This window comes from Peromyscus californicus, unplaced genomic scaffold, assembly GCF_007827085.1.
Source record: "Peromyscus californicus insignis strain IS unplaced genomic scaffold, ASM782708v3 Scaffold_5__1_contigs__length_169319896, whole genome shotgun sequence".
Taxonomy (NCBI): domain Eukaryota; kingdom Metazoa; phylum Chordata; class Mammalia; order Rodentia; family Cricetidae; genus Peromyscus; species Peromyscus californicus.
In genome coordinates this window covers 92,797,390-92,814,641 of record NW_026294573.1, presented here as the reverse complement: position 1 = coordinate 92,814,641, position 17,252 = coordinate 92,797,390, and the positions used below count along the sequence as shown (strand labels likewise).

Here is a 17,252-nt window from a genome sequence, read left to right as displayed (position 1 = left end):
CGGTGGTGGCGCACTCCTTTAATCCCAGCACTCGGAAGGCAGAGGCAGGCGGATCTCTATGAGTTCAAGGCCAGCCTGGTCTACAGACTGAGTTCCAGGAAAGGCCCAAAGCGACACAGAGAAGCCCTGTCTCAAAACACAAACAAACAAACAAACAAACAAAAAAATACCACCATTAGCCAATGGGAGTCCTTTGTATTGGAAGGAAACACGTTGATAACGCATTTTGGCCAAAAGATCCTCCTGCGAGTGGGTGGAGAAAGGAGTCCCCATTGCCAATCTTGTCTGTTCTTCAGTCCGCTCACCTTTGCATCCCTTGCTTCCTACCCTTCCTTTCTGTCTCTTCTTCCTCATCATTTTTCTTTTACCTCTAACCTTGAAAAGCTTTCCAGTATCTGCCACACATGCCCAAGGCAGCACGTGTCATCCACTTTCCTGCCTTGGTGTCCCTCAGCTGCCAGGGTGGAGACATTTATAAAGTAGCTTCCAATTCTCCAGAACCACTACCTTTAGGCTGCATGCTTGTGATGTGCTTATATCTGCCAACATCTCGTAGAAGACACAACACCTACAGTGCGCTGTGGGTTTCTTCCTTCCATTGCATTCTAATGAGATGAGAGATGGTAGCTGGCTAGGCCAACCACCTGTGAGCCAGGCAAAAGCAGCGCAGCAGTATTTAGGCAGGGATTCTTGGCCCTCAGCGTCCTGTCTGGTGTTTTGCCTCAGTCACCTGGCTTCCGGTCCCCCAGCCCATGTGTTTTGGTAGTGTGTGCCCCATCCTGGCTTGGGTGGAGGCCATCAGTAGAACCAGTGCCCAGAGCACATCAACAGGGAGTCCTTGCTGGCTGCGGTGAATCCTCACTGGCTGCAATCATTTCCCATATTGCTGCACGGTGGGATCAGAGCTTTGATGGCTGACAAACTCAATGACTTTCCTTGTCGGAGCGTAGAGTTAAGGAAGACAGAGGCAGAGTGCTTCTGTGAGGAGGCCAGGAACACTTGACAAAGAGCTCCCGGCACCCAGTTGCCTCATCAGCAGCACTATAGGCAGCAGAGGCATCACATGGCCTCCTGTGTTGTAGATACGAAGCTCAAAGCTGAGAAAGTCTGTGGGGGGTTTTGCTGGTCTCTACCCTCTCTGCTTTTTTAATTCGGTGTATTTATTGGAGCTGTGCTTCATTTCACAAAGGATTTAGAGTAGCCCAGAGTCATTCCCGCTGAGCTGTTGCATTAAAAACAAGTGAAGAAATGAAGGCAATTGTGAAAGAAAGTGAGGCCAGTACAAAGTGCAGCTGACTGTAGGGGTGACCTCAGCCGCAGTCTGGAGATGCCTGAGTGTGCAAGAGCTCCATCTCTTGTGAGCCACGCCTGCAGATTTGGCCTTGCGATCTTTGCCTACCAAGAAAGGGAAGGAAACAAAGCTGGCTTTGGGGTGTTTATTAAACAATTTCCCACAATCTAGACACCAAAGTCTGGAAGGAATCTCTGCAGTGAACAGACAGGGGTACAACAGTGTGTATTGGGCCCAGACATACAGTGCACGTTGAATGCTCCACAATATGAAATGCTAGAGACCAGAAGTGTTTCTGAGTTCTGAAGTATTCAGATTTTGGAATATTTACATAAGATGTCAGTTGAATATCCTTTATCCAGTCCCCTTGGTGCTGGCAAAGTTTTGGATTTCGGGTGTATCAATTTATCCGATAGGGTCGTAGAGAGCTAAAGTAACTGAGCCAGAGTCACTCATCCAGCAGGCAGAGAATCAGCCCCAGTCTTCTGTTCTTGTGTCTCACACCATTCCCCATCATTGGTGGCACTGTCTCTTCTGTTTGTCTAGGGAGAGAGTTTCTGGATATGTGAATATTGTCCTCACCAAGGTGGGAATGTGGTCTCGATATGTGCAGCTAAGGATCAGGAGTGAGGACAAGAGCCATGCTGCTGTTAGTGAGTGTTTACTCAGCCATGGGCACCCTGCTGAGTGCTTTACAGTAAACTCACCAACCCCAGCATGGTCAATATGACTGTTTCCCTGATGACAAACAACAAAAACAGGTTCAGAAAGGCTGGATAACTTCCCTACGGCCCAAGGACTCTTGGGTAACAGGCTGGGATTGGAACCCAGGTGTGTTTGACCCACGGCACTTGCTTTAACTCCCAGGCATCGCTCTTACCCTTGGGAAGCTCATGTCACCTGTTCAGTGTTCTAGAGGCTGGGAAAGCTGGTCTAAGGGCAGATCTCTTTGTAGGGCTGGAGGTCAAAGGTGAGGCCCCCAATCCACAGGTGGCAGAGGGCCCCAAGACAGCTGTACCTGCTGACTTCTGGCTCTGGTGTCCGTCTTCACTTGAAGGCAGATCAGAGAGAACCTGGTCTTGGCATCTCAGTGATGCGGTCAGATGTCTGCCTTGCAGATCAACACGGGCTGATCCCAGAGTAATAAGATGAGGCTTCTGCACCTGTGCACTGCCTGCTCTGGATGAATAAACATCTTTGGTCTCTAGGGTCCACAACATGAGATGTTTTTGAGGCCTCAGTTAATTAAAAACCTTCGGATGAAAGGCAAGAAAAACAACTTCTGAACTGGCCCTGAGACAGACTTGCTACCGACGAGGATAGTTGCTGTCACTTTTTGTTGGGACAGAGTGATGCATTTAAGTAAGAGAGGAGGGGAGAGGAATCCATCCCATGGAAGTCTGGATGAGAACTAATCAAGGATGTGGACTGGCCACGGCAAAGGGAGCATCCTACTGATTCATGAGTTCAGCCAACGCTCATTGTTTGCTGGTTACTTGCTGCACTCTGTGTGGCTGTTGGTGGATGATGGAGTATAGAAAAGCCATACTTGGCCTCCTACAGATGAACACATTCAGAGCATATCCAAGACAGTGAATAATGGTTGTCTAGGAGTCCTATTTATGCCCAGGAAAGAGATAGGTCATGGACAAAGGTGGCTTTCGAACTGAGCCATGGTAGCATTTTATAGGGAAGACTTAGATGGGCTGCATTGAGATATCTGGCTACCAATTCAGTGGCTTTAAATAGGTGTTCTCTCCTAGTTATAGAGGCTAGAATTATCAGCAGGGCTGTGCATCATGTAAAACTTGATGAAAACCATCCTTGATGGCATATGGGGGCCACAAGTCAGTGATAGATCTCTTTCCTATCCTGGGTGAGACTCTAGCTTTGATTCCTTGTCATGCCCTAGCTCTTTGGCATTCTTTGGTATCCTTAGCTTACAGTGGCATCCATCCAGCTTCTGCCTCCTTCTTCTCAGGGCCTCATTCCCAGTGTGTTTCTTTCTGTGATTTCTCATATAAAGACATCAGATATTGGATTTTAGGCCAGCCCTAATCTAATATGACCTTGCTCGTGTTAATTACACCCCAAAACTCTATCCCAATAGTCATATTCTGTAGTTCCAAGTGGACATAAACTTTAGGGACACTGTCAACCACTGCTTTGGAGGGGGGTAATTTATTAATAAACCACTGAAGCCACTGGAGGCAAGATCTATCTGCAGCATGGCATCAGGCTATTCCAGGTACCTGAAGAGAATAAGAGACCTTGAAGAAAGTGTGTTCTGGAGGCTTTAGAGGCAAATACAGAAGTTTGACCTTTGTTTAGTAGACAGATAGGAAGCCAGGAAAGGTCTTTTTAAACCAGATTGCCAGTTAGACGCTTGTTAAGTAAGAATTTAGCCAAGGTTGAAGCAAGGGATCATTAGACCTATCCCTTTCTTTAAGAGCTATGGCTGTAGATCAGTCAACGTCTGGTGAGATTTGAAAAGTTTATTTAACTTGGAAGTTTGTTTCATGAACTCATTTGGTAGGACTCTGGGTGATTTTCATTTGAGTAGTGGATTTGTGGCATACCTACTGGTGTTTTAAGAAATAGGGCAATTCAGCCATGAAGAGCCAGGCAACAGTTGTTCCCTGAGGGAAGTTGAGCTTTAGTGCAAAGAGACATAGTAAACAGTAAGTGAAGCTTCATGATTGCGTGGCTGTCAGTGTCCAACCACTGTAAGTATGGTGCCCGTACACAGCTTGCCCAACTGTCCCTTGTACCTTTATAGCAAACCTGAAAATTGGGGCACAGATTTGAATTTGTAGGGCTGAAATCATTTTGACAAATATTTATGTTTTGATTATGTGGCTGTGTGATCACGGTGGTTGCTCTTGAGTTGGCATGTTAACTTCAAGGCTCTGTTTCCTGCTTTATAAATGAATGCTGACTGAAGCTAAGCCTTGAAGGTGGCCATGCTGAATGGAAGTCATCTCCCCTAACTGGTCAGGTCACTGGTTTTAGGAGAGAAAATCAATCAGACTGACAATATTATTTTGATTTAGTGAAATTATACGTTCCTTCCCATCAGCATCCTTACGTGATAGAGGTATTAACTGTTCCTAGCTCTCTCTAGAAACGTGCTAATGTCAAAACCTAATAGCTCTTACTAGGAGCTGGTTGCTTGTGCTCGTATATCTATTTGTGGCTTTATTTTAGAGTGCTTAAAAAAAAATGATGTCTTTTTCTTTTCCTTTTTCTCTTCCTATCCCTCCAACTTCTCACGTTCCTCCTTCTCCTCTTCCTCATCACCCCTCTCACAGGTCTTAGAGAGCCCAACCTGACCTGAAACTTGGTACCTTGCCCAGGCTAGCTCTGAACTCTCCCGCCTCCATCTCCCAAGTGCGCTGACATTGGCCAGTTTTCTCCTGTCTTTGGCCTTTGTTTCTTGGTTGCTGAACAAGAAGTGGTGAGTGGGTCTTTGGGCTCAGTCTGGATTGATGCCTTGCCCACAAAGTCTATGGGTGTAAAGGAATTCCAGCTTTTTCACTGCCTCATTTAGGACTTGGGGTGTTCTTGGAAGGGAACTCGAGAGTGTTGCAGAACTCTTTCCAGAAGAGTTCTTACCTGGTGACTCTGGGCTCCACAGTCCTGCGGCTTCTTTCTAAGAAATGGCCCTCAGTGGTTGCATTTCTGCAGCTTTTCTGCTGGGCTCCTTGGCAGCGTAGCAGCATGCTCAGCTCTGCTCCTGCTACTCCTCAGGACACAGGTGTTTCGCTGTCTCATCACTCTGGAGGCCAGACTGTCCGGTTTCAGGTCTCACTGTAGCAGTAAGTGCCAGTTGGGTAGGAGGAGATGAAATTGACCATCCATCTTGTGGTGAACTGGTGACATCACCGTGTTGTCTGCAACCGCCCCTGGGAGCTGAGTCACGATGGGTACAATTCAGGCCATTTCTTACCCAGGGTAATTTTGAGGGGTGTGAAGTCAAGATAGAACCATGAGTTCTCAAAGAAATATGAGCTCCTCTAGCCAAGGCAGGAGCCAGTCCATACCTGGAACGTTCTAGTCTCGCTTGGCAGGTAATGAAAATACACATTTATATAAGTAAGGGATTTGGTTCATTTTAACTTACAGCTTAGTTTGGAAATGGGAAGTTTTGTAATTTTTAAAATGACATTTACTTATTTGTTTATTGTTGGGGGGATTATGCAGACATCTTCAAATGATAACACTAATAATACCTGATATTTCCATATACGACACTAACACCTAGTAGAGCTTGTCTCATAGCAGGCTTTTAATCAATTGTGAAGTCATGTATTAGTTATTATTGTTATTAGCATTTGAACTCCAGGGCATGGCTTTGAATGCTTCGACCTTTGGATAAAATTCTTAATGATGCATTGTGAAATTAGAAACTGCAAGGAGTGCTAACCCATGTGGTAGAGGAATTGAAAGGGGGATCCATCGGAAGGGGATTTGGGAGAACCAATAATTGACTGTGGGAAACAGACTGTTGAGTGACCGAATAGCTGTCGCCGTGGCATTGAAGGCATTGTTACACGGAAAAGTGTGCCCAGCTGTTCTTCATCTCCACGGAGGTTGACAGATCTAGGGCAGATGGGCTAGGCTGGAGCCAAAGAATAGAAGAGGAAGCCGTAAAGATGACAAGATAAATCAGGAACAAGTAGAGAGGGAACAGGAGGCCTGTAGCCTCAAGGAAGTGCCAGAAATGGTCGTGGCAGCCCTTTGCGTGAGTGCACCCTCAGTGTGCCTGTTCGTCTCTGTGTGGCTGCTGCCCCTCTGGCCCTACACCGCAGTTTACGGTCTTAGTCAGGTCCACGTTACATGGAGCCACAGTAGTTCATGCTTGGTACTGCTCAAAGTGGTGGCTCTCAGTCAATCCTTCCAGCCTCCCAAGGGTGCACTACCCTGTAGACATTTTGGGGTGTCACAGGAATGAATACTAGAAGAATCTGGTGATGAAGACCATAGAAGCTGCTAAGTACTACAATCCATGGGACAGTGCCCCACAACAGAGAACTGTCTAGCCCTCAGATGTCAGCTAGGCTTCTCTCAAGGAACCCAGGAATACGGGAGTAGCAGATACTAACATGGACTTCTTCAGGCCAACTAGTTTATGCCAAGACATTTCCCTCCTCCGTTTACACCAAACCGTGGAACTGAATGGCTTAGAAGACTGTTACACATTTGCTATTCTAAGAAAATGTGTGGATTACTTTATAATCATGTGTTTCTTAGCTGTCTGCTATACTTTAGTTTAAAAATATTTATATTTCTAAATAAGCAACTGATTCTTTGTATAGGGAAAATAACATATGCATTAGATCTCGGGGGAGTATGTTGTAGACACCACCCTCCACGCTTTCTCTGCCCAGCATTTTGCTGGCCGATGAGGCGCTACATTCAAGGGCTCCAAGGCAGTGAGTGCCCCACAGTTAGAATGTTGTGGTTGAGATGGAGACATGATGTTGGGTGGGAGAAATTCCCCTGGGTCCGAACGCAGCCGGTAACGAAGGGGAAGCTGGAGGAGGCAGTCGCATCGGCGTGCAAAAGACTAGCTACTCAGAGTCTCTGGGAATAAAATCATGCTTTTCTGATTTAATAATACATTGCTGTTTCTAAATAATATAAGTATATGTTGTGTGCGTCCATTTGTAAACTTCCAGAGTCTTCTGAAATCCAGACTCAGCATGAAAACACATGCTATATTTGATTCTTGCATATATAGCACAGATTTTAATTTTATCCCAGTTATGGATATCTGGCACGTGTGCCAATACTCTGGGCAGACTGGTGTGAAATTTAATTTGAGCAGTTAAACACAAGGGTGAGAGAGAGCAAAATACACAAGCGCATGCATTTCCAGCCCTACAACATTTGGTGTGTGAGTGGGAAAGGCACTCACATCCTCTCTTCCCTGCTCTGAGTTTTCTTCCTCTTGTGGCAATTGGATTACAGATTTTTCTAGAGTGGCACAAATCTTCAGTGGTTCCCAAGGGGTTACCCCCTCCCCCTCAGTGCTGCCCACAGCCATTTCACTTGTAAGCTAAATGTACGGGTTGGTTGGTTTCTAGATTTGCTGTTCTATTTGAGATCCCCTTGCCTTCAGGACCGAGAAGGGCTTCTTTAAGAGCATCTTCAAGGGGACACAGGAATAGAAGTAGCAGTGAGGCCAACCTGGGTTCACATCTTAGCTCCGTTGGTTGCAGTGACTGTGAACTTTAGGACATTTTTAAAGATTGTTCCTCATTGGAGATGTACCTCAGTGATAGAGCACATGCCTAGCATGTATGAGACCCTGGCTTTGATCCCAAGTATGTAAGTAGGGTGCTGTTTCATACTTTTATTTATTCTGAAAATGGGAGTAACTCCAGCCATGATGTCATTAGAAGACGAAACACAGTGGTGGTACTTAGGTGCCCAGTTAATATCCTTTTCCTTCCCTCAGAGACACAAGGCATCCAGCTATCATTGCACTTGTTCAAGGACATTATGATGGTTTTTGTCAGTGGTTATTAATGTTGGTAAAGATGGCAGCCACTTCCATGCCCAACCTGCCTTCATCACCTCCATTCGGAAATCATCTAACACCTTTCCGCCTGCCCCACGTCTGCTTATACATCACTCCTGATATTGAGTACACAGAAGCATTTGGTCTTCGAAGTACCCAGTTGTGCCAGAGGCTTATGTGCCGTGTGGGGAAGGCAGGGAGGGACGGTGTGCATGTGTGTGTTGTTCGCAGCCAAGACCCACCAGAAGTATCAGAATTGAACGGGTCCATTTCGTATATCCCAAAGAAGGAACATCTGCTTTCCGTCAGTAAAAACGCCCATCTCTCCATTCGATTTGTTTCCACAGAAGAGCGAGTTGTCCCCATTGAAGTGTGCCGTTCCAAACTGTCAAAATACTTGCAGGGAGTAGTTTTCCGCTGTGATAAGTGTACCTTCACCTGCTCCAGTGACGAGAGCCTCCAGCAACACATAGAAAAGCACAGTGAACTGAAACCCTACAAATGCCAGCTCTGCTACTATGAGACCAAGCACACGGAGGAACTGGACACTCACCTTCGGGATGAGCATAAGGTACTCGCCCAGGACTTCCTGCCTCCCCGCACCACCTCAGCACTCCTGTGGGGAGGGCCCCAGTGGGGAGACAGGTCAGGGTGTGGGGAAGATAGGTCACTGTAGTCATACCTACTGTGTGCAAGGTAGGGAGATGCATTCAATTAATAATTACAGTCAACCTTCATTTTCTTAGAATAAAAGAAATACATGATCATTGTAGGACTTGTTAAAAAAAAATAGGTAGGGTGAAGGAGTCACTCATACCTCCACCATCCAAAACTTTGGGGCATCTTTTCTATACTTGCTTTCATTTGTTTTATCTAATTTTGTTTGTACTATATATAAAATATCTTATCCTGTTTTTTTGTTTTGTTTTGTTTTTTATCCCGACCAAAATTTTTCTGTCTTATTTTAAACATGTTATCACAGTGTTGGCAGACTTCCTGTAAAGGGCAGTCAGTAGCTCTGTTTGGGCTTTGTGGGCCGTCTATGATTTCAGTGGCAATTTGCTCAAACCCACAATTACTATAACAAGAAAGCAACCACAGACAGTGCATCAGTGAATGAACACAGTAGTGTTTGAATAAAACTTTATGCAACAAAAGGTGCCAGGCTGTGGGCTCTTAGTTGCCAACCTATTGACTCTCAGTCATGCAAGTTCTTCCCAGGGTTTTGCTAATTACACAGACTTTCAAAGGCATCACTATGTATATCTGAACAATGTAAGAAACTGATATTTTTAATGGATTAGGAAGGACACGTGATAGAGATTTGTGGGGTAAATTCTCTTCTGTGGGTTTGCTGAGAATTAGAGCCATACATGATGGCTATCTTACTCACTGTAGGGTTTATTTGGCTTACTGTGGCTCTAGGTGATTACCCAGGTTTTGCATATGGCCCAAAGCACAGGAGGAGTTATGATTAGTATTTGCTTTTGGAAATAGCCTATTGAAATCCTTTCTAATTAGCTGATCCAAAACATCTATTAAGCATTTCCTCAAGACATAATGAAAAGCCCTTTTGATGCTGCTTCCATTCTTCTCATTCTGTGTCCTCTTCAGCAGAAACTCAGCCACTCTTTCTTAGGCTTCCAAACCCAATGATAGACTTTTCAGTCTGAATCATTTCTTGGTAAGGGCTAGAATTTTTCTGCTGGGTCCTGAGCTTTGTCTCAGGTCCACAATTTCATGGTTGATGACAACTTCTGGTTGCCCATGACTGCCCCTGAAGTAAAAGCTGAGAACGAAAGCCAAGGTTACCTTCCTGGAAATTTTCATGTCCTTTAAAGCTTCTTCTGTCTTCCTGGGCATTTCTCATCCTAACTCGGGGGCAATTGTATTTCAGATCAAGCTTCTTGTAGTCATTCATGGGCGCATCATTTATGCACAGTCGTCTTTTTATTATAGCGTTCAAGCCTTCAGGCTGGTATCTGGGAACAGAGCAAGTCAGGAAGAGGAATTCTTCCCTAGTTGTTGCAGTGCCTTCTAAGCTACTAGGATATCCAGGGGATGTTAGAAACTGAACCAAATAATGGAGCCAGAGGCTTCCTGAGCAGTATGTTAAAGGCTGGAGCTAGGGAATGTGGGCTGGGATGTGGGGTTCTCCAGAAAGAGGGGCCAATTTTAGAACTTTTAGAACAATGAAACCTGAGTAATTACTTTTGCTCCATTGCTTGTTGTGTATGCATTAGGAAGCTGCTTCAATATTAAGGTTGTTTTCTGGTTTAACAATGGGGATGATTATACATGCTCAGAAGCCTGGTAAGAGGAGATGAAATCCTTGTACTCCCTGAATGTTGGCACTCAGTCTATGTTCCTTAGACTCTTGGTGAACTGAATTATGTTCCAGTATAGCAAGAATTGTAGGGAGCATCAAGGCAACCCTGCTCTCAAAGGTCTGAAGTACAAAATCAGTAATGAAATCTTGTGTTTTAGATAATTCTTGTTATATTTTTACCATGTCGTGATATGTTGTTAAATTTTGCCCTTTCTTATGGTTGACAAGTGTGTTAAGTCTAATGAGTACCTGCCTAAGGCTGAGGAGTTGCCACTTTGAGCATGCCCAGTGGTGTTCATCTTTGTCTTTAAGTTTATGAGATTCATGTTAGATAGCAGTGCTTTCTTTTTCCCATTTTCTATTCATTTTCCCCTCCTAAATGATGATTTTCAGATGAGGGGAAATGGTGCTGTGCACTAGGAAAGCATGGTTGTTCATCAGGGTGAACGGTATACAAGTGTCAGAATTCATGGAAAAGGTATGGGGCTGTAAGTGTGCTCAAGAGACTCACTGATGATTCAGATGTATAAGTTAGTGACTGTAAGACAAAAACTAGGAATTAAAGGCCTGAGAGAATTAGAAATATAACTTGTATTCGCAAACCTTAGTATCTACAAAATCCTGATGAAACTACAAAAAAAAAAGCTACTAGAATACTCAGGAGATTATTGAGGTAGGAGGGTATAAGACAGGCACACAAAAATAAATTCCTAAATGCTAAAAACAAAAATTGTAAAAGATTAATTACATGTATTAACATCAAAAGGAATAAAATCTAATTTGGGATGAAATTAACCTAAGCGCTGTAAGCCCCAGTTACTGAGAGCTACAAGTCCCACCGAGAAAACCGAAAGACCTACATTATTGTAATACATACCATGTTCAAGAAATAGGCAACTAGTTCCGCATTGATCATTTTTTCCTAAACTGATCTATGGATGTAATATAATCTCTGTCCAAACTTTTGGGAAGTATTTTTTTTTTATAAAAATTGATAAACTGGGCCGGGTGGTGGTGGCGCACGCCTTTAATCCCAGCACTCGGGAGGCAGAGCCAGGCGGATCTCTGTGAGTTCGAGGCCAGCCTGGGCTACCAAGTGAGTTCCAGGAAAGGCGCAAAGCTACACGGAGAAACCCTGTCTCGAAAAACAAAAACAAAAACAAAAACAAAAAAAATTGATAAACTGAACCTAAAATTTATTTGGTGATGCAAATGACTGCGGATTAGGCCAGTAGTTTTCAATCTGTGGCTTGTGACCCCTTTGGGGAGTGAATGACCTTTTCACAGGGATCACATATCAGATATCCTGTTTATCAGATATTTATGCTATGGTTCATAACAAGAGCAGAATTACAGATATAAAGTAGTAACAAAATAATTTTATGGTTGGAATCACCACACCATGAGGAACTGAAGAGAAACAGTGAAGTCGGGGGACTCAACTCTTCTTGTTTCCAAAACTTAAAGTGAAGCTTCAGTAATTAAGAGAGTGTGGCATTGGCACAGGAACAGATACAGATTAAAGAAGCAGAAGAAAACGTCTTAACAATAGACTGCCGTGTGAATGTGGTCAATTGATTTCCACCAAGCATGTCAATACAATAGAGAGATGGTGTTCTTTCAAAGGCATTTCTGGAACAATTGGATTTGCATATATAAATTTCAACCCTTGGTCCTTACATAACTCTACACAGAAATCAGTTAAAATTGATCATAATATTAGGGCTAACCTGTAAACATTAGTAAAATAAAAAATTCTGAGACATTGGGTGGCAGAATAATACTTAGATAAGGCACCAAAGCTGTGGACATAAAGAGAAAAAAACAATATAAGCTGAATGTCATCAAAATTAGATGTTTGCTCTTTAAAAGATGGCATTAAGAAAAGAGGCCGAAAAACAGACCCGAAGCAGGTATTTGCCCAAGTATTCATGTACCAGGCCATGAAACCAGCACATACGAAGAACTGTTTCAATTCATCTTAATGATTTGAATAGATACTTTTCTAAAAAATGATAAAACAAATGGGTAAATGAGTCCATTCAAAGATGTTTGACACAATCTACCACTAGCAAAGTAGAGATTAAAAAAACATTGTTTTCACTATCTACCGAGGTGGTCGATGCCAGACCGTCAGTACTAAGCTGTCAATACTAAGATGTTGTTGAGGTGTTGAGGATATGGAGAAAATGAAAAATATCATGGGGTGCTGGTAGGAGTGTAAAAGTATATGGACACTTTGGAGCAGTTTGGCAGGCTGTTGAAATGTTAAGTATCGTCGTGTTACCATCAGACCCAGCAATCCAACTCTGGCTCTCTTACTAAATTTTCTATTACTGTGAGGAGACACCATAACCACTCTTATAAAGAGAGCACTTAATTGGCGCTTGCTTTCAATCAGGTTTAGTCCATTATTGTCATGTTCGGAAACATGACAGTCCACAGGCAGATATGGTGCTGGAGATGTAGCTTTGAGGTCTACATCTGAATCTGCAGGCAGCAGGAAGAGAGACCCTGGGCCTGGCTTGGGACCTTAAAACCTCAAAGCCCACCCACAGTGACATACTTCCTCCAACAAGGCCACACCTACTCCAACAAGGGGACACCTCCTAATCCCTGCCAAGTAGCATCATTCCAAATGACCAAGCATTTAAGTCTGTGAGCCTGTGGGGGCCATTCTTATTCAAACCACCACACTGGCTTCAAGCAGATGGATAAATGAAATACAGACTGTCTGTCCAATGGAAAACTACTCATGAGTAAAGAAGGAATTACGAACATTTAATAGCATGGATGGATCTCAGATCATGTTAAATGGACAGAAGCCAGACTTCTGTTTTATGTGAGTTTCTAGAAAATGCATAACTGTAGCACCAGGATAGTAGCTCAGAAGTTGCCTGGGGCTGAATCTTGGAAGTAAGGTTTGATTATAAAGGATATGAGGAATTGTCTCAGAGGTGAAAATATTCCTAAGCTGACTTGGGTGAGGGTCGTACAAACAGTAAATCTACTTTAAAAAATTTTTTTGAATTGTTAGTTAAAATAGATAAATTAGATGGTCAGTGAGTTATACTCCAATCCCCAAACTCAAGCACAGAGTAAGTCCTGTAGTTGCTAGACTTCTGTACTATTTCCTATCAAACTGCTTGTTGGACCAGTAGAACCAGATTAATGCATAAGCTGTCAACAATAAAATCTGAGTTGAGGATTTCTGCCGTGTTTTCAATAAGACACTATTGAGTGTGTTGTTTTTTTATATTCTGTCACAAATCACTTTGGGGGATGTTTTATGGAGGAGAAAACCTAAAAGAAACTATAAGGCACTCTAAGATGTGCTTTTCCTTCAAAGGATTTTATTAAACAAAGCTGGACATTCCAACCTTGGACATCTGAGTTCTCACTGCCAAGGCTGTAAACCTGAGGAGGATCTTTAAAGATACTGGTATCATGTGTCTGATGGTCGGAAAGCTGCTAATAGCAGAAAGGGTCCTTAAAGTCAAATACATCATTGCATTTAAGGACCAAAATGTCAAGTGCACTTGATGTAGGCTGCCATGTTTGTCCTCAGAAGCCAGAGTGCAGAAGAGAGAAGGTGACAATCAGGACCCTCATTTTAGAGGTGACTAACAGAATCCTGTCCTTCTAGACCTTTCTCTGTCAGCAAGCAAGGAATCACATGTAATCTCCTGGGATCTAAAGTAAATAGTGCAGCTGTTTCGTTTTTATCAGCCGCTCACTCCCTGTCTTTTTCTCATCTCCCTAGGTCCTCTGGAAGGCCACGTTTTATTCTCTGTCATTTTCTCCTCCTTCTCCTCTCCCCCCCAACCCCCCGACATGCACAACGAAGTATTAGTCAGTGATGCTGCTTCACAGTTCCCATGAAACACACTTAACACTTCTAGAAACCTTTAAGTCTTGCTAAAAAAACACAAAAAAACCCTACACTTCTCACATTTAAAAAAAGAAAAAGCACACTTTTTAAAAGAAAATTTTAAATATATGCAGTACCTTGTTAATTTAATGTTCTTTATGATTCTGAAGTCTTTTTTCTACTTAAAGGAACATAAAAATATATTATTTCTAACTTGGTTTTCTCATAAAATTATCATGCTCAGTATATTACATTTAGGATAGTCTATTGAGGCATTATACATTTACTAATTGAATTTACTTTGAAGTGGTTTTAATTTTTTATACAAATGGAGCCTCAAGCAACTGAACTCTAAGAAATGTGTGTTTTTGACTCTGTGTGTGTGTGTGTGTGTGTGTGTGTGTGTGTGTGTGTGTGTGTGAGAGAGAGAGAGAGAGAGAGAGAGAGAGAGAGAGAGAGAGAGAGAGAGAGAGAAACAGAAGCAAGCAGCAACCAGCTCTGGGCTCTTAATTCAGTTTTCTGAATTCATGAAATATACAGTAGTACAAGTTTCAGAAATTGAGTTTAAATTTAAACTATAGTGTTGCGGGAGATCTGTTTGTGTTGATTGCTCCGAGACCACCAACAGAGTCCAAACGGTTCAGAGAGCTGAGTTCACATTCAGCTGGCCCAAGTGGACCAAAGAGTTTCCTGGCCGACTGAGAGGGAGATAGAAGGACACATTGAGGAGGAAGAGGAGGGGCCGAGGGGTTGTGTGGCCTTTTCGTTCCAAGGAGTGGAGAGGGGCGAGATCGTGTCTCTGTCACTCTGTGGATCTCTCAGATTTACTTCATAATATTTATCCCTGAGCCTTATTCTTTAATAAAATGATAAAAGGAATCTCAGTTCCATACATCTTTCCTCATTCCAAGCCATCAGACATACCATTAGCCACATTTTTTTATTGTATTTAATTTCTAAACTAACTACCAGTGAATGGTCCCATGGCTTCTGAGGACATCCACAGGTTCTAGACCTCTCTGGAGGCTTGCTTGATCTCAACACTGCTCTCCCTCCTATTGGCTTTATGATGTGTCAGCTGGACATCTGTCTCTTTCATGGGGTTGAGAAGACAGAGAAACCAGAATCAGACAAGGAAGAAATGTGACTGTTTTCCAGAGGTGTGTGCCTCCAAGAGCCTTGGACAATATTTATCGAGTCAACACAAGACGAAGACATTATTTACTCATAACCTTTGAAAGTATCCACTGTCTTCCCCAGTCAAAAACCTAATGCTCTCACTTCAGCTTGCTTCTCTTCAGACACATTGCTGTATTTCCTTCCACAATCTAACAGTGCCTCTCCTGCTATAGATACTCAACTAAAGGAATCTGTGAAATCACTTTTCAAATATGAAATTTGAAGAAGCCTGTCTGTTCAACTTATCAAAACTTGGTGGCCTTGCCAGCATCTTTTGCCTTTGTGTTTTGGGTCCAGAAGATTGGCAACAGCTCAGCTGGCCAGATCAGAGCCTATGGATGCCATCCTTCTGGCTTTCTTCAGAACTTGTGTCTGGAGTTAGATACCAGGGTTTCCAAGAAGTAGACTTCATCTGGACTTTGGTCAAGTTAAGTCCGTCAAAAACATGAGGTGTTTCAAAAAAGTGGACCTGGCTCTTGTCTTCTGTGCCCCATACCCCTCTAACTATTTCAGGATCCTCTGTTGTCTGTAACTGTTCTTAACAAAACTTGTGTTTTGAAGAAAACATCTCAAGGCATGCCACTTGCCCATCAGAGTTTACAACACAACATTGTTATCAACCCTTTTTTTTTTTTTTTTGGCCTGGATTAGTGGGCATTTTTTTCCTGCATCCTGTGAGTGCTTTTGCGCTTTCACCGGTGGTTTGTTAAAATGGAAAACGCCTGACCTATGACTCCTGAAGAGAAGAGAGCCCACATCATGACTCTAGTGCTTGTTTTCTGTTGTAGCTTCATCTTCTGATGTGGAAGACGACTGTACCATTCTGTACCCAGCAATCTAAGGCTAAAGGGATGCATGTCAAAACTACTGCATACATTTAGAGTGTACAGCAGATATTTACTAGGATTTTTTTAATCTCTTAGAAAATGTCCAATTTTATTCTCACACCAGCAAGCAAATTTATGGGATGCAAATGTTATGCATTCTTCATACATTGTGATCTCATCACTAATAAATTTAAATAACACTCATTGAGTGTGAACAACATGCCTGACCGAACAGTCCACACTGGCCATGCACAGCAAAGTAAGACATGTTTGCTACCCTAGACGATTTCTAAGCAGATAGGACTTAGCTTAAACCAAGAGTCACGATCCAGCATGCTTCGTGCTTGATAGGAGCAGCCATAAAGTCAGAGGGCACAACACAGCTCACAGCCCGTCTCTGAAGAACTTTCAGACCGTCCAGCTGCTTCTCTTGGCTGGGGTATTTTATTTTTCTTCCAACTTAATTGAGGCATATCTGACAAATAAAGTGATCAATTGTTGAGGTTCACAGTGTGGCGCTGTGGACCACGTGGAGGAAAGAGCATCCTTGTGTACTGTTGGCAAGAATGTAAATTGGTCCAGCCACTTTGGAAAACAATCAGGAGGTTCCTCAAGAAGATAAAAATTGAGCCAGACCTGTTGGCTCAGACCTGTGACCCCAGCTATTCCGAATGTTGAAGCAGGATGCCTGGAAGTTCAAGGTCAGCCTGGATAGCTTAGTATGATAGTAAGACCTTGTCTCATATAGGAAAAGTAGAAAACAGTAAAAGAACTGGAGATATAGCTTAGTGGGAGACTTGCCAGGCATACTGAATGAAGTCCGTTGGACCAGTGTAGGATCCAACAGTTCCTCTTCTGAATATGTAAAGTGAAGAAGATGTAGTATCTCCCTGAGACCCTGAAGCTCCTGATTCATTATATTCTTTACATAGAAACCACATAAGTATCCACTGGTGTGAGAATAAATGAAGAAAATTGTGCTGTGTACGCCAGTGGAATATTATTCAACCAGGAAAAGGAAAGGAATCCTGCCATTCAGGACAACCTGGATGAACACTGAATGTCCTCTCTTTAAGCGTTTGCTTTAACTCTTAGCAGAGGCGCTGCTACCTGAGAATGCAACATACTTTTTAATAAGTTATTATCTTATTTATTTTTATGTAAACTGTTGTTTTGGCTGCATGTGTATCTGTGCGCCAAATGCATGCGTGGTGCCCACAGAAGTTAGA

At 43.0% G+C, this 17,252-nt stretch overlaps 1 protein-coding gene across 5 annotated transcripts in view; it reads left to right on the top strand.

The window, feature by feature from the left end:
- Znf462 (zinc finger protein 462) overlaps positions 1–17,252 on the top strand; it is a 140,857-nt gene that overhangs the window by 107,951 nt on the left and 15,654 nt on the right. For all 5 annotated transcript variants that reach the window (XM_052715237.1, XM_052715234.1, XM_052715238.1 and 2 more), the window contains exon 10: positions 8,165–8,388. In XM_052715237.1, the coding sequence (XP_052571197.1) occupies positions 8,165–8,388 (224 nt within the window). The remainder of the gene's footprint in view (positions 1–8,164; positions 8,389–17,252) is intronic.